Raw genomic sequence first — 22,582 nt, forward strand, 5'->3', positions numbered from 1 at the left:
CTTGCTCTAGCTCCAGCCTCATGATATGCACTTTCCCAACTCTACAATAGCCTTTCTTTGGTGTAGTAACCAGAACTGTACACAGTATTCCAAGCGTGGTGGTACCATACATTTGTATAAGGCCAGTATGACATTTTCAATTCCTTTTCTAATTATGCCTAGCATGGAATTTGCCCTTTTCACAATAGCCATACACAGGGTTGACATTTTTGTCGAACTGTCCACCACACCCCCAAGATTACTTTCTTCGTTAGTCACTACTAGCTCAGATCACATCAGCATATATGTGAAGGGATTTTTTATCCCAATGTGCACCACTTTACACTTGCTTACATTGAACCACATTTGCCATTTCAATGCCCATTCTCCCAGTTTGGAGAGATCCTTTTGGAGCTCCTCACAATCTCTTTTTGTTTTAACCATCCTAAATAATATAGTATCATCAGCAAACCTAGCCATTTTACTGCTCACTCCTAATTCCAGATCATTTATGAACATGTAGAAAATCATTTATGAACATGTAGGAACAGAGGATAAGTTCAACTAGCCCCAGATGTGATGACGCAGTTAGCTCAAAGCCGAAAGGATGGCTAGCGGCCTAGCGGCCGATGGTGCTGGTGGTGAACGACGAATCCGATGTTCTAAAGATCAACACACCATAGGAACCTGGAATGTAAGATCTATGAGCCAGGGCAAATTGGATGTGGTTATTGGTGAGATGTCAAGATTAAATATAGATATATTGGGTGTCAGTGAACTGAAATGGACTGGAATGGGCCACTTCACATCAGATCACCACCAGATCTACTACTGTGGACAAGAGGATCACAGAAGAAACGGAGTAGCCTTCATAATTAATAATAAAGTGGCTAAAGCAGTGCTTGGATACAATCCAAAAAATGATAGAATGATCTCAATTCGAATTCAGGGTAAGCCATTTAACATCACAGTGATCCAAATATATGCCCCAACCACAGATGCTGAAGAAGCAGAAGTAGATCAGTTCTATGAGGATCTGCAGCACCTACTGGATAATACACCAAAAAGAGATGTTATTTTCGTTACAGGAGACTGGAACGCTAAGGTGGGCAGTCAAATGACATCTGGAATTACAGGTAAGCATGGTCTAGGAGAACAAAATGAAGCGGGACATAGGCTGATAGAATTCTGCCAGGACAACTCACTGTGCATAACAAACACTCTCTTCCAACAACCAAAAAGACGGCTTTATACATGGACTTCACCAGATGGCCGACACCGAAATCAGATTGACTACATCTTTTGCAGCCAAAGGTGGCGGACATTTATACAGACGGTAAAAACAAGACCTGGAGCTGACTGTAGTTCAGATCACGAACTTCTTATTGCACAATTTAGAATCAAACTAAAGAGAATAGGGAAGACCCACAGATCAGTTAGATATGAGCTCACTAATATTCCTAATGAATATGCAGTGGAAGTGAAGAATAGATTTAAGGGACTAGATTTAGTAGATAGAGTCCCGGAAGAACTATGGACAGAAGTTCGCAACATTGTCCAAGAGGTGGCAACAAAAAACGTCCCAAAGAAAAAGAAAACCAAGAAGGCAAGATGGCTGTCTGCTGAGACACTGGAAGTAGCCCAAGAAAGAAGGAAAGCAAAAGGCAACAGTGATAGGGGGAGATATGCCCAATTAAATGCAAAATTCCAGAGGTTAGCCAGAAGAGATAAGGAATTATTTTTAAACAAGCAATGTGCAGAAGTGGAAGAAAAAAATAGAATAGGAAGGACAAGAGACCTCTTCCAGAAAATTAGAAACATCGGAGGTAAATTCCAGGCAAAAACGGGTATGATCAAAAACAAAGATGGCAAGGACCTAACAGAAACAGAAGAGGTCAAGAAAAGGTGGCAAGAATATACGGAAGATCTGTATAGGAAGGATAATAATATCGGGGAAAGCTCAGACGGTGTGGTCAGTGAGTTAGAGCCAGACATCCTGAAGAGTGAGGTTGAATGGGCCTTAAGAAGCATTGCTAATAACAAGGCAGCAGGAGACGACGGTATCCCAGCTGAACTGCTTAAAATATTGCAAGATGATGCTGTCAAGGTGATGCATGACATATGCCAGCAAATTTGGAAAACACAAGAATGGCCATCAGACTGCAAAAAATCAACTTATATCCCCATACCAAAAAAGGGAAACACTAAAGAATGTTCAAACTATCGGACAGTGGCACTTATTTCACATGCCAGCAAGGTAATGCTCAAGATCCTGCAAGGTAGACTCCAGCAATTCATGGAGTGAGAATTGCCAGATGTACAAGCTGGGTTTAGAAAAGGCAGAGGAACTAGAGACCAAACTGCCAATATCCGCTGGATAATGGATAAAGCCAGGGAGTTCCAGAAAAACATCTACTTCTGTTTTATTGACTATTCTAAAGCCTTTGACTGTGTGGATCATAACAAACTGTGGCAAGTTCTTGGTGGTATGGGGATACCAAGTCATCTTGTCTGCCTCCTGAGGAATCTGTATAACGAACAAGTAGCAACGGTAAGAACAGACCATGGAACAACGGACTGGTTCAAGATTGGGAAAGGAGTACGGCAGGGTTGCATACTCTCACCTTACCTATTCAACTTGTATGCAGAACACATCATGCGACGTGCTGGGCTTGATGAATCCAAGGCTGGAGTTAAAATCGCAGGAAGAAACATTAACAATCTCAGATATGCAGATGACACCACTTTGATGGCTGAAAGCGAGGAGGAGCTGAGGAGCCTTATGACAAAGGTGAAAGAAGAAAGTGCAAAAGCTGGGTTGCAGTTAAACCTCAAAAAAACCAAGATTATGGCAACCAGCTTGATTGATAACTGGCAAACAGAGGGAGAAAACGTGGAGGCAGTGACAGACTTTGTATTTCTGGGCGCAAAGATTACTGCAGACGCTGACTGTAGCCAGGAAATCAGAAGACGTTTACTTCTTGGGAGGAGAGCAATGACAAATCTTGATAAAATAGTTAAGAGCAGAGACACCACACTGACAACAAAGGTCCGCATAGTTAAAGCAATGGTATTCCCCGTAGTAACCTATGGCTGCGAGAGCTGGACCATAAGGAAAGCTGAGCGAAGGATGATAGATGCTTTTGAACTGTGGTGTTGGAGGAAAATTCTGAGAGTGCCTTGGATTGCAAGAAGAAGATCAAACCAGTCCATACTCCAGGAAATAAAGCCAGACTGCTCACTTGAGGGAATGGTATTAAAGGCAAAATTGAAGTACTTTGGCCACATAATGAGAAGACAGGATACCCTGGAGAAGAGGCTGATGCTAGGGAAAGTGGAAGGCAAAAGGAAGAGGGGCCGACCAAGGGCAAGATGGATGGATGATATTCTGGAGGTGACAGACTTGACCTTGGGGGAGCTGGAGGGAGCAACGGCCGACAGAAAGCTCTGGCGTGGGCTGGTCCATGAAGTCACGAAGAGTCAGAAACGACTGAACGAATAAACAACAAGAAAAGCATTGGTCCCAATTCAGATCCCTGTGGGATCCTACTGTTTGCATTCCACCATTGGGATAATTTACTATTTATTCCTATTCTTTGTTTTCATTTCTTTAACCAGTTACTGATCCATAAAAGCACCTCTACTCTTTTTCCATGCCTGCTATGTTTGTTCAGGCAACTTTGGTGAAGAGCTTTGTCAAAGTCCTTTTGGAAATCCAAGTAAAAAATGTCTACCAGAGAACCGCTTTATTGACACGCTCAAAGAACTCTAAAAGAGTAGTGAGGTGGAAGCCATGTTGATTCTTTTTCAGAAGGGCTTGTTCTATATTCCTACTAATTCTATCTTTAATAATGCTTTCAACTAATTTACCCAGAACATTTGAGTTCTTTAAGAACTTTAGGATGGATACCATCTGAGCCTGATGATATATCAACTTTCAATTTATCAGTAAAGTTAAGAACTTCATACTTTTTCTCCACTATTTACCTCAGTTCCTCAGACTTCCTTCCTGAAAACACCTGTTCAGCTACAGGTATCTCTCTTATACCTTCTGAAGTGAAGACAGATGAAAATAATTCATTCAGCTTTTCCACAATTTCCTCCTCATCCTTCAGTACTTCTTTAACTCAGTGGCCATCCAACAGTCCAACTGCCTCACTGTCTGGATGCCTGCTTCTGATATTTTTAGGACACAATCCTATGGAGATAGTTGCAGGCTGCTGATCCTTACCTCCATGCTCTAGCTGGCCTGCATTTTCACTAGCCACAGCAGGAGAAAAGGAGGCTGGGTTACATATAGGAAACTGCATATTACAGCTTCTCCAATCTCTTTCCCTCCTGACCTCTAGGACCACCCCTTTCCCCCATCTCCATGATCCCTTTCTGAGTGCAGAGATGTATCTGGTAGGAAAAGAACTGTGTTGGCTATGAGGTGGAGGGGAGCCCAGTTTCTGCGCTCCAAGGTTGGAGCCCTAGTTCCAACTTCAGATTCCAGAAACTGAGCAATCCTATGCCCCCCTCAGTGCTCTCTAGGGGGCATAGGATTGCTCTCTGCAATAATTATTTATTGTTGGTCTTGATATGCTCCTCAAAATGCTTTTTTTGCATCTCTTATTATCAGTTTGCATCTCCTTTGTACAAGTTTGTGTTCCCTTTTGTTCTCTTCATTTGGGCAAGACTTCTATATTCTGAATGAAGACTTCTATATTCTGAATGAAGACTTCTTTTCTCTAATAGCTTCCTTGACACTACTTGTTAACCATGCTGGTTTCCTCTTGGATGTGGTGCTACGTTTCCTTATCGCTGGATTTAGTAAACATTGGTGGGAATGGAAGAGTTGTTCGCTTTTAGAAGCACAGCTGTGACATACAGTATGGTGCACTGTGAAAATAAAGGCAGGCAAGAAAAGAAAACCTTGGAGTCATTGAAATATGTGATCAGGAAGAAAAATGCTCACTGTGTCAGACAATTAACAAACAATTTTGAAAATGAATTTCAGAATGACCAGCCTCTAAAAAGCCAATGGCTCTATTCAGTTATTGTTAAAACTGAATTTTGCAAATGCAAATAGTAGAACTGAACAAAAAGCTGGAGGCAGTGATTCATATTCCTTAAATGGCTCACTAAAAGTAAAAGAAGAGATCCTGAAATCAACAACAGATTTATTTCTGCACACTTGCCATACTCTCATAAAGGGCAAATGTATTATTATTATTATTATTATTATCTCTCACCTAACAACAAACATAAAAGCCATGTATGTCAACTGCATTTTATTTCCCCCCTCATAAATTTGGAAGCAATTGAGAATCACATTTTATTTACCCTCAGCCCTCACTGCTGCTCCAATAAAATCCACAATCTTCCTTTAGCATAGCTAAAATTCCATTTTAAAAATGTTGGGAAAATTTGTCCCACTGGTTTCCCCCCTAGATTGGCCCTGACAATGCACAATGTCTGTTCCCTAAGATAGAGGTGGATGTGGGTAAAGGAAATTGTCATTCTAACAACGTAATCATAGTCAGAATGACTATCTGTGCCTATTAATTACAGATAACAATATATGCTGGGATAAGCAGAAGAAACCAGTATCAAACAATACTGGGTGAGGGTGGTTAAATTTGTTGTGCCCAGTGCCAGTGCCAATTTTGTCCTTAACCGGGCCTAACAATAGTTCTGCACCAATTGACAGGAATCTCTGACAGGGAATAACTCTATTACTCAGAGCCTCTAACAAACAGCTGAAGACATTACCAGAGCTCCCCACATTACAGATACCTTCAGCCCAATCCTCCACATTATTATTACAGTCCCATTTACTTAAATGGGGTTTACTCCCAGGTAAGTGGGTATAGGATTTCAGCCTTTAGACCAAGGGAGAGGGACTTGTGATCCTCTTGATGTTGTCAGACTCCAACTCCCATCAACCCTGGCCAACTTGCCCAGTGGTCATGGTCAGGGGGTGATAGGATTTAGTTCAACAAGATCTGGAGAGCCAGAGGTTCAGCAGGTCTGCTTAAGGATGTTCTGTGATTCTGAAACTAAATCATGGCAAGACGGAGGCCATGTGGGTAAGTGGTTCCTGAATCTGCAAGATAGGCTCACTGCCTCTTCTGGATGGGGTTGCCCTCCCTCTGAAAGATCAGGTTCATAGTTTGGGGGTAATCTTAGATCCATCTCTGTTGCTGGAGGCTCAAGTGACCATGGCAGCTCAGAGTGTCTTTTACCAGCTTCAGCTAGTTCGCCAGCTACAGACTCTCCTGGACAGGGATAGCTTGGCCACAGTGGTACAGGCATTGGTAACCTCGAGATTGGATTACTGCAGTGCACTCTATGTGGGGCTGCCCTTAAAGATGCTCTGGAAGCTGGAACTAGTGCAGAATGCTGGAGCTCAGCTGTTGCCCGGAGCTGCCCCTTTCCAGCATGTAACTCCTTTGCTGAGGGAACTGCACTGGCTGCCTGTTCACTGCTGGGCCAGGTTTAAGGTTTAAGGATGTTTGAAATTAGGTCATAGACCTCAAGTTGGTCACCCCTGTTCTATGGGATGGATGGGAATATATCCATGCTATCTTGAAAATAGGTAACTCAATTACTAATTTATTTATGTGATTCATTATTACATTTATATCCTGCCTTTTCTCCCTACCCTTCTTGCAAGGAACACAAGGTGGCTTACCTGGTCTTCCTCCTCTCCATTTTATCCTCACAACAAATCTTGTAATGAAGGTTAGCCTGAGAGTCAGTGATTGACCCAAAATCACTCAGTGGGCTTCATAGTGATGTGGAGACTAGAACCTGGATCTCCCAAGTCCCAGTCCAGTAAACACTACACCATAGTGGCTCTCTAAAGAGAAGAGATGGCAGAAATATGGGCAACATCTTATCCCGCTATCCCTTACCTGGTCAACAATACCAAGCTCCTAGGAGTATTATATGGCACAGAATTTACTGTACATCAGTAACAGGAAGAATTACAGCGGCTGTATCTTCATGGTAGAATGCATCCTTTGCAAGCAGAAAGCCCCCGGTTCAATTCCTGGCTTCTCCAATTAGGGCTAAGAAAGAATCCTGCCTGAAACCCTGGAGAGATGCTGCCAGTCAGTGTCAACAGTATTGGGCTAGATGGACCCATGGTCTGACTTGATATAAGGTAGCTTTCCTAGGCAAAGGACAAGATGGCGTCCACTCCTTAGTTCATGTACAGAAGTTGACCAGGCTGGCAGCTGAATTTCATTTCAACACTGGTGATGGGAGAGAGCCCTTCACCACACCTGAGGCAGCAGGGTAGTTTAGGAGCCCCAGGACAATATGTGGCATACACAGCTCTTCCAACAGAGGGAGACAGCCAGAGTCCATGAGGAACAACTGGAAGGCTGCCTTCCAGCATCCGCCACTTGAAGTGATCGCCTCACTCTGCCTAATGGTAGGGCTGGCTTTGTTGACTTTGGAGCTGTAAAATATGAGATCTAATTAGTTACACTTGGGATATAGGACAGGTCAAGAAGTCCTCACTGGAACGTTAGCCATAATCTTAATAACATTTGGGTAATTAAGTACCAGACTGGAAGATATGGCTTAAAATAGTTGTGGGCATAGTATTTCAGTTAACTTTTTTAAACAGGCTTTGTGCATAATTCTGTATTAACACTTTCTAGCATATATACCACTTCCTGAGCGAGTCTAGAATAATTTGTCTAGGTCTTGCTTTCCTCTAAAACTTTACTTAATTACTGAGTTTTTGGTTGTTCTGTTTCCTTATCCTGTCCTCAGGTTTTACTGGAAGGCATGGCAGGGGGTGGGGAAGGCAATACAGCCACCACAGAAAACATAATGTTGAAAAAATTGGAGAAAACTCTGCAAGTGTCCTTTTATTTTTAGGGGGTAAGAAAAGAAAAATCTCAGGACTTTTCCGTGGAACCTGTATTCTGAGAAATTTGGGCGCAGCTCTAGTTGTCATTCTTCAGGGTTCAGCATCTTCCCAGGGTCTTCCAAATGTTACCTTTCTGAGGGGTGATTGGGGATACATCTTGTCCCTAATGCAGGTACTGGCAACACCGCTCCTTCCCTGAAAGCCCTGTAGCAGGTGTGAGATGAGTGCAGGGCCATGTTGCATCCAGCTCCAGGGAAAGGGTGGAGCTAATGCTGTGCCAAAGTCTGTCCTCAAATTTTCTGAAAGTCCCCCCCCCCCTGAAATAGGCTCCCATTTTTCTGCCTCATTTTCAGGGAATTTAATGATTTAGTTTGAATGTGTTGTTGTTGGTTTTGACCTTACCTAATCACTGTGAGGTGGCTGAGGGTACTGTACTGCATGTATTCTTCTTCCCCTTACACATCTTACCATTGTTCTACAGTCTCCTAGGATGCCTGCCCTTCTTGATCTGAAAAGATCCTACAAGAAGAATACATTCATGTCATGATGTCTTCCCTTGGGTTGCAAGTGCAGGAACCCAAGGAGATTATAGGCTCTCAGAGAGATTATTGTACAATGAAAGACAGGACACTCCAACACACTCCTCAGTCATTTCATAAGCAAGGTAAAGCACAAGAACCTTGAACCAAGCCCATGAGAATTTCTCAGAAATGTCTCCTTCTTTGAATTCCTTTTCAAAAGTGATTTATTTTCTATCAAATTGAATGAGAATGGTTGAAAAATCTGTGGGAGAAATTTTCGGCACAGCACTAGAAAAAAATGGCAATAGATTCCTTACTGCTCTTGTCATTTGGTCATCTATATTCTATATTTTATTCTCTTTATTCTATATTTCCTTCGTCCCCTATATATCACAGTCTATTCTTTCCTTTAGCCTTGCTCTTTCCCCTCATCTTCACATATGTGCTTCTGTTCTATTTCTATGTTTTCTTCTGCATGATATTCTTTATTTCCATCCTCTGTCACCTCACTTTTTAAAGGCTTTATCTGAACCTCTCATTGCCATTGTTCCAACATGTCAGGAAGAAGACAGGTTACAAGGCACTTTGTAACACAGAAACCAGCAATGCTATAGTGTGCAGCAGCCCTCCTGCCCCAAAGCTACTCTGAAAGTCAGAGAAGAAAAAACGATGTAACCAACATTAAACATTGCATGCTTCTGAAGGAGAATTGTGAGGAATAAAAATAGAAGCAGTCTGTAAACTGGAAGTTAATGGATCTAGAAAACAGCTAGACACTTCCGAAATATGAACAATTTCTGTTGCTATTGCGTTTAAAACTTTGAAGCTATGTCTTATTCAGTTGACCATAATATGCAAAGCTGTACCAGGATGCAATCTAGCATGGCACAGTTCAGGAAGGGTAGAGCTGCAAACAAAGAGCTAAGGAGAGACAGACTGTAGTTAAGAGAAGCAACATTGGCCACAGGATGTAACCTAACTGGTAAGTTTTGAAGGCCCAACAGATGGGAAACAGAAGGTAGGTTTAAAGGGGAGGCTGGAGCAACTGAATCACAGGACCTAAGATTAGAATGAGTTCAGAACTAGGAAGGTAGCTAAAGGTAGGAAAATGGAGACAGACTATTTATCCTATGTCTGTTTCACCCTAGTTCCTTACTGGGGAACCACTTTCAAGATGGCACTGGCCACATGAACATTTCTTTTATTGGTTGCTTTGGTAGAGAGTTGTGACTGATCTTATCCAATTCTGCCCTTTTGATTTCTTCCATAACAGTATATCCTGGCAGTAAAAGTTGCTCAGTAACTTTTTGTGTTGGAGCAATTCCGTAATATGTACAATGAGATCCATGCTATTAAATAAGTGTTATGTTTATGTATGTATTTTTAAGGGACGTGATCTGGTAATACCAACACATCCTGCATGAGAAATCACTGCCAAATAGTATATTACAGAGTAAAATTAATACAGCACTGAGGAGCCATCAGAACTGTAAGAGGAGAAAGTTATCTTCAGTGCCATAATTACAAAAGCGTGCATGATGTTGGGTGTTCCAGGGCATCCGAATGTAATGATTGTGTAGAAAAGTCTTTTCTCCAAGTAAATGCCTACGCCATCTACAAACAGGCAGAGAAACACTTGCCCTCTGTGCTGCACATCTTATAACCTTCCCTCTTTTCCCAAGTGGAACTCAAACAGTTAACAACGGAAGACTTATGTTGTCATAATTCTCTAGAGATCACATTTCTGGAAGGGGGAAATCACATTGATTTCAAAAGGATGAGAAAACAGACGACGACGTGGAATCTTACCACAGGAGCGTTTGTGAGTTGCCACACTTGGATTAAAAAAAACGTTTTAAAAAATCCCTCTGTGGTTTTTAATCCAAATCTCTGCTATCCCGTTTTTATTTGAGCTTCTAGTTTTGGGTTGGTATCTGAAGGGCCAGACTTTTTTTTTTTCAAAAAATAGTAATTACTCATCATCATCTTCATTACTTTGAAGTGAGCTGGCACTTTTCTTTCCTTCCTTCCTTTTTTTCTCCAATTTCCTGCGGTAAGGATAGATTCCAGTTCTCACAAAGGAGCACAAAGCCAGCCCTAGAAAGTTTGCATCAGCCTCCTCTTTCCCCAGGGCGCTGAAATCCTCACTCTGTTTTCTGCATCCCCCAACGGGAGCCGCAGCTGGAGTGCTCGCTCGCTCGCTTTCTGCAAAGCAGCCTCCGGCTCCGCCTTCCTGATTGTGCCTCGGCATGTGAGCAGGATCCCATTTCAAGAGACGAGCTCTTGCACTGCGGCTGATACTCAGGTGGTGGCTCTCCGTGACCTCTCCACCCCCCCCTCCTCCCCGCCCTGCAGCCGCCTCCACCCCTCCCCATGTGATCTGATCTCCCCCCTCAAACTCCTCCCCCTCCCCTCTCGAACGGCTCCCTCCTCCCCTGGACTTTCCTATGAGGTCACCAGCTGCTCCCGGGCTCCTCCCCTCTGCATCCCCTGGCTGTGGCGGGCCGTGGCTCCGCCTCCCCTGTAGAGAGTCCGCTCCTCGCGTTCATTTCATTCCTCTTCTCATTCCGAACATTCTTAGCATCGCTCGCGCCGCACAAGCCCATTCGAAAGCCCAGCCCGCCCTGCCACCACCGGTTTGGGGGCAGTAACTAATCACTTGAAGGGCTTCAATAATCCCGCAAGCCAACAAGCTGTAGAGCCCAGGCACACACACTCACTAAGAAATATACAAATATACACATTATTATTATTATTATTATTATTATTATATTTTTTTAAAATAACAACAACAAAAATAACAAGCCAAAAACACCAAGCTTAGAAATTAAGCAAGCAAAGTCCCCAGGGAAAGCTGGAAGAAGTTTGCAATTGAATTGCAAAAAAGACTGGTGGTGGTTGCAAAGGTGGGGAGTGGAGTGGAGGTAAGTTTTGTGCGTGTGCGTGTGTATGTGTGGTGGCTGGAGGGAGCTGCTTTTGTGCACATTTCTCTCTGCTTTGTGTGGCAGGGAGAGGAGGAGGGCGGTGGGGGCGGCCTGTCCTCTGTTATTTACTTGGGAGGAATCATGTCGGTTGCTCCCCTCTCGTCCCTTCACGGCCCCCCTTTCTCAATCTCCGCAGGTGATCTGGGGAGGTGAGTTGGAGCGGGGAGGGGGTGGTGGTAGGGGAAATAAGGAAAGTAGCCTTGGGAGACGGAGGGGTGGGGAAGTTGTTTCCAGTGGAGTTTGGGCTGCTTTGGGGTTTAGCCAGAGCTGCAACAGGCGGCCGTTCCTCTCTCCCTCTCTCTCTGCTCCTTATTGCTGTTGCTGCTTTAATTTAGTTGCCTGAGTCACTGCTTTGCAGCCTGGCGCGCGCGCGCGCGCTCACACACACACACACACACGCTCTCGCGCACACACAAATCTTTGGCATTTTTCACATTTTTCGCCAAGAAGGAATAAGTTGGGAGCAGATCAGGCCTTGCAAAGTAAAATGATCCTATCCCTCGAGTTTCTCTTCCTAGTGTCGAGCTTTGGAAAGTGGCTGGATCTGAGATTTGACCGGCTTTTCGAGCTTTGAGTTTTTGCTTTTGCTTTTCTCTCTCCCGCCCCCTCTTCCCTGTTTTTACCTCAACTCTTCTCCCCCCACCCCTTAAAGATGAAAGAAGGAATGTTCTCTTTCGCTGCTTCTTTGCTTTCTCCAGAGCTGCTGTTGCTGCTACTGCTGGTTAATTGCACATTCAAGTGGAAAATTTTCCGGAGTCAGCAGAAACATTGTATCCAAAAAAGACAAAGTCGCAGTTCCAACAAAACGAGGATATTGTCCCTGGAAAACTTCCTTTCGGTAGGAATCCTAGGATTATTTATTTCCCCTTAACCTTTTAAAGGGATCTTGTGCACCCCTCCTTTAAACGATAATGGTGCTACTGCCCAAAGGCGAGCAGTAGCCTTTGTTCACAGAATTTACACTTTCAAAGAAAGGCGGTCCACTTACATGGTGGGGGAAAGAATTAGTTTATCCCAAATCCAAAACAAAACACAAGAAGCCGGAGGGGGTGGGGGCTCCATGCTACTCCACCAGCCAAACTCTGTTTCTAGCCTTTGAAAAAGACACAAAGCTGGACTTGATTTAATGGATTTATTTAATGTTGAATGGTGTCACTGTATTAAAAATATTTATGAAACAATGAAATGCCAGCCACCTGTGTTTCTCAGGGGAGTTGTTAAGTATTTAGAAGCAAGTATCTGCTTCTGATTTGGGGAAATGAAAAGTGGCCTCAATACATGTCTCAAAAGTTAGTGAGCAGGTATGTTCCTTATTTTCAGATTGTAAATGGCTACATGACAGAGTATAGAAATCTTTTCATTGCCAGATATTTCCTAGATTTTTAAAACAAAGCATATTGCATTTAACACTGCAACACAAGATATAAATGCAGATTTGGATTTAAGATGGCCTATAGAAAAAAGTAGTTCAGCTAACTCCTATCAGCAGCACCTAACATATATACCATATGCTGATAAAGTTGACGAAACACAGCACACTTAGTTACAGCTTTTCAAGATATGTGTGCTTAAGTATCAGGATGGATGGCAGTTTAAAATAATATATATCATTTTTAAAAATTTAGTATACATTTTATCTGGATGTATAAATCTCATGGCAGCTTGAATTCATAATTATTTCCCTTTCATCTACAGTGCAATAGGAGGAACACAAATAGTAACTGTAGACATGCTCTTATATTGTGGTAGTTTTTTTTTTAATGTATTACTAAATTTGGAATGGTTGTCCTTGGGTACATAGTGTATTGCCATCTCTATAAATAGTTGGGGGATACCACTGCAAGGACATTGGACTATTGATGGTGCATGCTAAAGGGTTTCCAGATAATTCAGAGGGCAATGTTGCACTGCCTTATTTCTAGAGGCTGTGTCTCTGTATATGCACACACACACTGCATACCTATTTTTCAAATGGAATGTTGAGAATTCATACATTCAAAGATGAAGAGGAATATCTTGAGCCCTATCTAAACTTTAGAACTGATTTGAGGATGTTATCTTTTTGAATGGATTCTGTTTGCATTTAAACAACTTTTCAGTTAATCTTAGATTTTTTAAAAAAAATTGCATGCTTGGACAGTGCTGATTTGTTAATTTAACTTGTAACTTGGGAGCACTAGTTGCATTAAATGCTTTGGATGCATACAAGAGATGTAAGATACCCAGTATATTGTTTAGCAATGCATTTTTTGACTGCTATAATGGTTTTTATTTTTTATTTTCTATGTGGAATAAAGAAAAGTAATAATGGGACAGTAGTATCTTATTTTTAGGTTCTCCTAGTGTGAACAAATAAAATTTAGATGCCCAGTTCTGCTGAAAACATATAAAGCTATGAAAAGCAGCTGCATCACATGTTAAAATATGTCTTGGTTATTATATTCTGTACCAAAACCTGGAATGTGCCCACTAAACTTATCACAAGGAGTTAAATGTTGGTTTTATATGAGCTTTTGGGAGGAACAGCATCTGCTTTAAGGAAGTTTAGTAAACAGTGGAAAAGAACAGTCCTACTGCCACTGAGAACTGGGTTCTTAGTATATTCCAGCTAAAAGATTTTTTGTGTTTTTGTAGTGTGTGTGTGTGATTGGAAAGGTACTTGGAAAGTAGCATTCCCCTCCCTTTTTTGGCCTAGATGATGAGCTAGATATAGTCTATTGTGGTAATTTCCCTAGATAAAGAAAGTTAAGCTCAGCTATTTGAAAGCAGAAACCCATAAATGGTAATACATGTAATTCCATAGTTAACATTTCAGCAACTCTACAAATTCTGGCTTTAGTTGTTGATTTTTAAAAGTTGGTTGTTTTCTACAAGTTTTAAACGGAAAGATTATAAAGCCTACCAGTATTCCAGTTATTCAAGAGTAGGAAGTATTAAATAGGACTGCTCAAGTGTGTATTAGGGTCAGAATGCAAATGGAAAGTTGAAGGGTAAAAATGCCCTTTTTGTTTGGTAGCAAAACGTAATTGCAAATCCATAATCTTGAACACCGAAATGTCTTGTGTAGTCTGTAATTTCTGTATAAATAACTGATTTCATTTAAAATGGTTTGGGAATGTAAAGCTTTGTATATAGCTTGCATTGTGTATAACACTAAGGGATAAGTATCTTATAAGATGTGTACTTTAAAAAAAAAGATGTGGTATGTCTTTAATCTAGCAGTTTTTCTGGCATGCTGAAGTGTTTCATTTGGTGTATTTCAAATGGTAGAACTTAGTGCCAATTCTTAAAGCTACTTCATAAGTTTACAATATAAATATTGGTTGCATCAGGGCACTCAAGTTAAAATAGTGCATGTGGGAGATCACGTGATCAAAACTTTGCTGGTTTGATCCTTAAGATGTTTATGTACATGAGACTTCATGATTTTTGTGGCTCAGTGGAAAACAAGAATGTCACTAAATGTATAACATAGATCTGAGTTGTGCACAATGTTTGTTACCTGATTACGTTACCTAGATAGCTCTGTCCCTCAAGTACCATTCTACATAGAAGCATGGATTTGAGAGGAAATTAATTCCTAGATTTTCTATCTCCAAGGACTTATAAAGGGATTTATGCTACTGTAACTGGGAGCAGCAAGGGGAAACTGTTGCTGAAGGGGATTTTAATTTATATGCAAGTAAATGAGAACTTGGTATGATTACTCTGATACAGTCTTCTAGGCTTGATTTGGGGTGTGTGTGTGTGTGTGTGTGTGTGTGAACAATCACAATAGTTGACAAATAAGTTATTCATTCCTCTCTTTCTGAATATTATTTTATCTCTAAATTATTGACTGTTAATATTTCAGAACAGACCCTTTTACTATGACAGGTATGCTGAAAGTTTTGGCCTTGTATTGCCACAGGGGCTTGAGGACTAAGCTGATACTTTGGAGTAAATCAATTTACTGGGTGTTAGGCCTTAGCTGTGAATATGTTTTATGTTTAGAAATATGATAATAATATAGTTCCCCTAAAAGACCAATGGTGGTCCTCATTAAGTCCTCACCAAGGGCCCAATGCAGCTGTAGTTCTGCACAACAACCAGTTGCTTTGAATTGTGCACAACAACCCATCCATATTCAAAGACTCATCCAGCAAGTACAGTGGGATCCAGATGAGCAGATGGGGATATACATCCTTTTCCCTCTTTGTGTGTATGTGAAAATCTGCTTCCACACGAAGATGTTCCTTGTTCAACATGGTACAAAAGTCTTTCACATGGTGCTTTCACTTTCTAACGCTTCCTTGGGGAAGAATGAACTGGTGTCAATTTCCAGAACAGTCTTTTTTTGTGTTCTTATGATTGTGAAGTTTAGTTTTAGATTGTAAGGTAACTAGAAGCTTTACAAACATAATGTTTAAAATCTTGAACCCTATAGTCATTTTCTGAGGCATTTGTGCCAGTCTTGAGATGTAATGTCCCTTCATTGCTAGTATAACATCACAGCTTGTGATGTTGGACTGATGTAATCACTGGCACATTCCATTCTGGCAGTGATTAGCTGGTGCTTTAGGATTTAGGATAGGGCTACCAGAAACTTGTCCCATAGGGCTGCATGGAGTGAAAAAATCTTGGTCTAGAATTTTCAAAGAAAGGAATCCTCAATTAATTTTGATGGGAAGCTTTAGAATTACAAATCTGTACTGAAAAATAACCTCTGTGTTAAATAGGCATGCTCTCCAGGGACCTTAATCACAAATAACTGTCTCTAGGATCACAGACATATTATATGGTGTTGGCTGTTAATTATACATCTTTCATAGGAAGTATTTGCATGTCCCAAGGAAACTCGATTTTAAAAAAACAAAAACACCTCTACATATTTTTCTTGAACATGGATGTTCACTAATTTATAGCTTGACATAACTGAGCATAAACATGTACAGAAAAGACTGGTCTCTGTTCTAAGGCAGTTGCAGTCTAAATTTTAACAGTGAGAGAGTCTGCAAAAAGAGGGCAGGGAAACGGGAAAGGGAATCATTGGAGAGAATGCAATTTTGTATGCTTAAGGTACTTAGGTTTTGCTTCAATTGAAGAAGAGGGCAAAAAGGTTAACAGGGCAGTCCTGTACATGTTTGCTCCTATACATGTATACTCAGAAGTAAATGCCACTGAGTTAAATGGGTTTTACTCCCAGGTAAGTGAGGGTAAGATTGCAACCCAAGAAATAGACTTTAGTGGAAAAGTGGGTTTTGAGAAGAAATTTGAGAGAGAAGTGCCTTGTCAAAACTAATATTCCACATAACCTTAGCATTATGGAGAGTTGCTTAAAGCTGGCCTATGTTCTTTTGTATCTAACCAAATAAAATGGAGCACCTGTGATTTTTTTATTTCTTCCCCCTCCCTTATTCTTACAATGTAACTGATTCTCCCTCCGCTTTACAGATCCAAGTGTCCTTACAGTTTTAGCTTTTCTCCTACTTCAATTTGATTTGTTCTAACCCTAGACATAAAACCTTCTAATAATTTTGCAAACTGACATCTCTTTTCTTTTTCTTTCTTTTATGGCAGAAAAAAAATCTGGAAGCCCAAAATATTTTCAGGACCAAGAGCTAAGAATTATTACTAAAGTAATTTAAATTCTAGTGGTTCGAAACTGAATCAGTGATAAATGCTATTCTTTTATTGGTACATAAACTGAAAAGTGCTATTAATGATGGGAAATGTTAATTATGTGAGAACATACTGAACTTATATTCTCTGGAGTGAACTATTCTTTTAAAAATGCATCAGTTGCACTGCCATTTACGCACACAGTTTTCTAATTATAATTCAATATAGTTCTGATTTTTGGTAAGAATTTAAAACGCAATCTCAACTTAACATGAAAGGTATCCCAAAAGATAACCCCAAGATTCAGTTTCATAGGAAAAGCTTTATTTTAAAATTTCTATTGTTAGCAGATCATATTAGAGCAGAGGTCTTTAGTTTCTGAGTATGTTGTGCTCTCCTACCACAAGCACACATATTAGACTAGATTTATTAGGATTTACAGTCGGAATAAGTGGAATCTAGGTCCTAAAGTCAAATGAAACACTTTAGACTACTATTCTTGACAAAGGTTTTGGGATATTGAGTATGATGTGTACTGCCATTAAAAAGACACATTTAGGAACAGTGTAAGAAAAAAACAAAAATAATTACAGCATGGAAAAAATCTTGATTCTACAATGTAAACCAGATGTGAAACTGTCACTTTTACAAAAGCCCAACTGTAAATCTTTCTTATCACAATTCACACCTTGCCTTTATGGCATTAGATAGGGTTATAAATTCCAATTCACCCTAATGTTCAAAAAGTTTTTGCACAAGAGGGTAATAACTTCCACTTTGTTTAAAATGAAATGATCTGTTCACAGTATTTGTCTGTATGTAGTGAATTAAAGCATCAAGTTGGTTTATGTATTGGATTTCACATTTAAAAATGAAAAGTCGTTTTTTAAAAAATAAATAACCATGTGTTTCATTCTTTGCTAGTGTAAGCGCTACATTACTAAAATGCAAAGAAACCCCCAGTGAAACAAAATGACTTCATTTGAGCTGGCACTTAAGAGCAGAATTCACTTCCACAGTGCTGAAATAAAAGAAGCCAAGTGTTTTAAATAGCCACTCCCCTAGGCCAGAGTGTTTTGAGAGAAGCTCATTGTCTAGCTTTGAGCTCTAGCAGTTTGTCTGCCTCTGTTAACTCTCCCAAACCAGACAGCTCGCTTTCTAAAGTTGACATCTGGTTTATTCTTTGTTCACCTGGGTTTTTTTTAAATGCAAATAGACATGCCCGCCATTGCCCCAGAGCTCTTGGGGGTGGGGGTTGCTGTTGACAGTTTTGTCAAATAATGCTTCCAGTACAAGTCTGCAGTAGCCTATTGTAATGCTGGCAACAGAAGTTGTGGCACCATATGGCTAGTATATGCTTCAGATAAGCTATCTGTTAATTTAGCTTATCAATAGCATTTTGATATGCTTCATGTTTGAATCACCAACAAGGCTTGACTGTTTCAGGTGTCAAATATTCCTTTAACACTACAGGAACCACAGTTACCCTTTCAGTGGAATCTTATTTGCTTCATCGATGCATGCGAACAATGATGTTGTGCTTTGGAATTATTTCGCTGATTAACTACTGCTCACAAAGTTGCCGACCACTGCATTTTTCTTTATCATATTTTTTTGCTGTGGTTCTAGGTGGTTTCTCCAGGCTACAGACATGTAACTGTTAAACTAAGAGATAGAAACTATGGATTACTGCAATGTTCAAATAACATGGGCACTGTCCAATAGTGGAATGGTGGTAGAAAGTTCTGGAATTCTGACTCTCATGGGAAAGATGCAGCTTTTCTCAAACTGTCTGGTACTATCACCCAATCTTGTCTATCAAAAACAGGACTGATTTAAATGTTTTGAAGGTTGTACAGATACATCCATGCTTACAGAGAATCTGGGCTATAGATACTAAATTGCCTAATGGAAACTTCCAAAACTTGGGAATTGGATTCAAAACTGGTATGTCTTTCATATTTCCACCCTCATAGTTTCTGAAAGTTAGATTAGAAATTGCGTGTGTTACCTCACTCCCCCCCCAGAAGTATAATTTTAAAAGCTGTTCTCAACTGAATATAATACAATATTGCAAAAGGTTTGAATATATAAGGCATACTAAGGACTGTCAAAGGAAGTTGCCCACTGTGTGTGTTCATCCTAAACAAACAGGGTATAAATCTATCCATTTATCAAATCAAAATAATAAATATGATATTTAAAGAATCCTGAAAAGTTTTTTGAGCAAAAAGGTCTTTGTATATGGATTCAGTGTTGAATTTAATCAATTTAATAAAACTAATAAATATTATTTCCCTTATCCCTAATTTTACCTTAATTATGTCATAAATTTGATTTGATTTTGTTGTGGGACATTTTAAGAATACAGCGATTTTATAGTAGACATAGAATGCAGTGGAAATCCTTTTATTGCCTATTTTGCAGCAGAAAATATAAGTTATAACAGTTTTCTGCTCACATTCATTGCATGTCCTTGGAATAGGATCCTTCTATGTTGCCCTCTGACCCTGCCAAACATTCATTACCTCAGGGGGCCTCTTCCTTGGCCCCTTCAGCCCATCACCATTCTTGTTTAAAATTATACACTATACCCTCTTCTGTCTTCCTTGCTTAGCTTTTTTTATACTACATGCTCATGGGTATCTTTCTGTCTTAGCAGTGTTCTTTTTTTAGTGCCACCATTCTTTTTCTTTTCAAGCCACTTTCACTCCCCCACCCCACCCCAGCAGTGCATGGTCACCCCCTTTTTCTTTCTCTTCGAAGCCTCTCTTTTTCTTCAGTATCACCTGCCATCATTCCTGCAATTTTTCTTTACTGTTTGCCATGCTTTTTTCTAGTAGCTAATACTTATTTCTAATCCAAATATGTCTTCATTATACTGTGTAGTATTGTTAAAGTTCAGAACAAATTAGAAATCTTTTTGTTTTGGAATAAGTTGTGGGATTCTCTGCTAGTTTAGTACTCTCGTTCTCTTCTATTTTGAGTCCCATTGCCACATTTTCTAAATAGTTTAGCATATCTGAATGCTCAGTGAATAGGAGAAAACTGGGTCAGCTGAAGGCAGTGTGTGTGTGTGTGTGTGTGTTTGGCTATGGAAGAGTCAGTGTTTGTTTTTCTGAAAAAGGGGCAAATCTTTTAAAAATAATTCTGAATTAGTGGTCTAAGAAATAAGAATTTAAGAGGGACAATGCTAGTGCCCAGACAGTATTTTAGAAAGTTTGCAAGAAGTATCCAATGTGATCACCTTTTAGGAATGCCCTGTACTGGGTGGTGTTTTTTTTGTTGTTGTTCTGAAAATAATTGGACCAGTAACTGTTGTATACTACTTGTATATTGCCATATCTTGGTTTTTTTTTTTTTTAGTCTTAAAAAAAAAGTCAGTCCCACAGTCAGTTTTTATAATTAAGGCCTAGGTCCAAAGAATTGTACAACTAGATCTGTGTGCCCAAGGTCATAGATTCCTTAAACTGCACTCTACTCCATGCTTCATTAGCAATCCCTTTCGGAAACTGAAGGACTTTCAGGGGTGATAGCATAGAAAGGGGTGGGGGAAGAAAGAAAATGTAAGGGGAAAAACAACAAAGGAAGGAAACTTTTAAAAAATCCACTTTGGGCATGTTTTGAAGTAATAATTTAGATCCCAGGTTAAGTTACTGATGGAGATGAAAGTATTAATCTTATCATTTGGATACACTTGCCCACCAGGCATGAGCAATTGGAACATCCCCGAGCAACTGCATTAGGCTAGTGTAAAATAATGTCACACTAGTCCTTTTAAAATATTTTGATACATGTACAATTAATGTATGTGGGGGGAAGGCTCCATCCCTCCCTTTTATAGCCCTAGGCAAGCAGGACTCTACTCTGTGCATTCAAGAACCCTGGAAAAGTTGTGTTTCTGAATGTGTGGAAAAGTCTTTTCCGTTAACACAGGGCCCTCCAAACCATGGCTGCATTTGGGAATTTATAATACTGCTGTGGGCACCACCACAAAATGTCTAAGTAGTGGATCTCTGTTTCCACGTCTTATGAATTTTAGATTGCATCTTATTCAGCAAAAAAGTTTGCTTTGTATCTGTTGGACACTGCAATGTCTCTTTAATAAGGGATTGCCTAATTCAGCTAATTGCTGGTAGTGCAATGCAGCTAATGCAGATTTCAAAAGTGTGTTTTGACAATGTTCAGTAGTTGCTTTTTGTGGGGAGGTTACACAGAAAAAATATGGTGTTGGAACAGTCTTTAATATTCACTGCTGTACATGCTCTTTTAAATTATATACCTGCTTCATGGATATTAACGAATGTTCAGCATAAATAGATTCTCTGCACCCTTTTGACAGCTAAAAGAGTAACATTACAACATTGGAAGGATAAACACTCATGTCCTATAATGCAAAGACCTGAGAACCTTACAACACCTTAAATATTTGAAAGTGTCACCTTCAAATGGATACTTATTTGGATATTTGGTCCACTTTTATTGTAGCCCACGTAGAAGTACTAAAAAGTTATATGCATTTTGTACAAATCCATGTATGTATATTCAAAATGGGGGTGAAATAAAATATTGAGTGCCTGCAGGCACCGTGTTGGGCACCTCTGAGCTCCCACATTGAATGCACATATGCTGGATGAAGCCTGCTGCTGTGATATGCATTCATTGTGTGGATGTTAAAAAGGCTGGTCATGCATCCTTATGTGAGATGTATTCAGTGTAAATCTTCAACTATGAAACCAAGTCTGAGATCTAAGCTATCCCAACTATTTCTGTATGCAAGGGCCTTGAGCGATTACTACAGTTCCATTTTTGTACCACATGGGAAGCTACATAAGGGGACATTTAAAAGTTTATCTGCTCTTCAGAGTCTGGGGGTGGGGGACCCTAAATACCACTTACTCATTCCAAAGTGATTGGAGCATGCTTAAAGACGCTCTTTAGATTTCCGTCCATGTTCAGGAGATAGGTAATTTCAGCCTTTTAATACTTTGGTCAAATATGGGTTTATGCAATCCTAACTTGGATACAATTAATATATTTCACCAAGGATAACACTGAGGAAAGTGTGTGAAGTCCAAGCAAACAAAACTTCTGTATCTAATCCTTGTACCATACTGTTGTCACATGCCTTGGTTGCCACATGAGTATGGGGCTGTAGAAAGCCATGACAGGTGTTGAACCTGTCCAGTTTATTGCATAGTGCCACATGTATGACTGTCTACCTGTTGGAGAGATGTTGTGGGTGTGTCTTCAGTGCAAAATAGTTCCTGGCTCTTGGGTAATATGTTTGTCCTCTTGGGGCTAAGACTGCTGATATAGAGAAGCTGAGAAGTTTGTGGGCAAGGCCTTTGGGAATGTGATAGTAGTGTCGCAGTCCGATGGGGATGAGATAAAACTAAGCAATGAGCAGCCAATAGGACATGAGAGCCAGTCAATACTTGAAGAGGGAAACCAGGTGTCCATAGGCTTATGCTTAAGCCTCTGAGCAAAACAGGGGAGCTTGGTTTTAAAGAAGAACATAGAGGTAGTGGACATATTTTGTTATTGTATTGGTTTTATATGCACTTTTAATTAATTTTATGTATTTGATTTATATTGTATTGTACTAATGTTGCTCCCTGCCTCGA

General features: G+C 40.2%; 1 protein-coding gene across 1 annotated transcript in view; it reads left to right on the forward strand.

Moving 5' to 3' along the window:
• The first annotated feature begins 11,212 nt into the window (after window positions 1-11,212).
• The window catches only part of TEAD1 (TEA domain transcription factor 1), a 214,201-nt gene continuing 202,831 nt past the window's right edge, over window positions 11,213-22,582 (forward strand). Inside the window, exon 1 of the mRNA XM_063117294.1 lies at window positions 11,213-11,503. Within this exon, the coding sequence (XP_062973364.1) occupies window positions 11,436-11,503 (68 nt within the window). The 5' untranslated portion in view covers window positions 11,213-11,435. The remainder of the gene's footprint in view (window positions 11,504-22,582) is intronic.

The sequence above is a fragment of the Elgaria multicarinata genome, chromosome 2, assembly GCF_023053635.1.
Source record: "Elgaria multicarinata webbii isolate HBS135686 ecotype San Diego chromosome 2, rElgMul1.1.pri, whole genome shotgun sequence".
NCBI classification, from domain to species: Eukaryota; Metazoa; Chordata; class Lepidosauria; order Squamata; family Anguidae; genus Elgaria; species Elgaria multicarinata.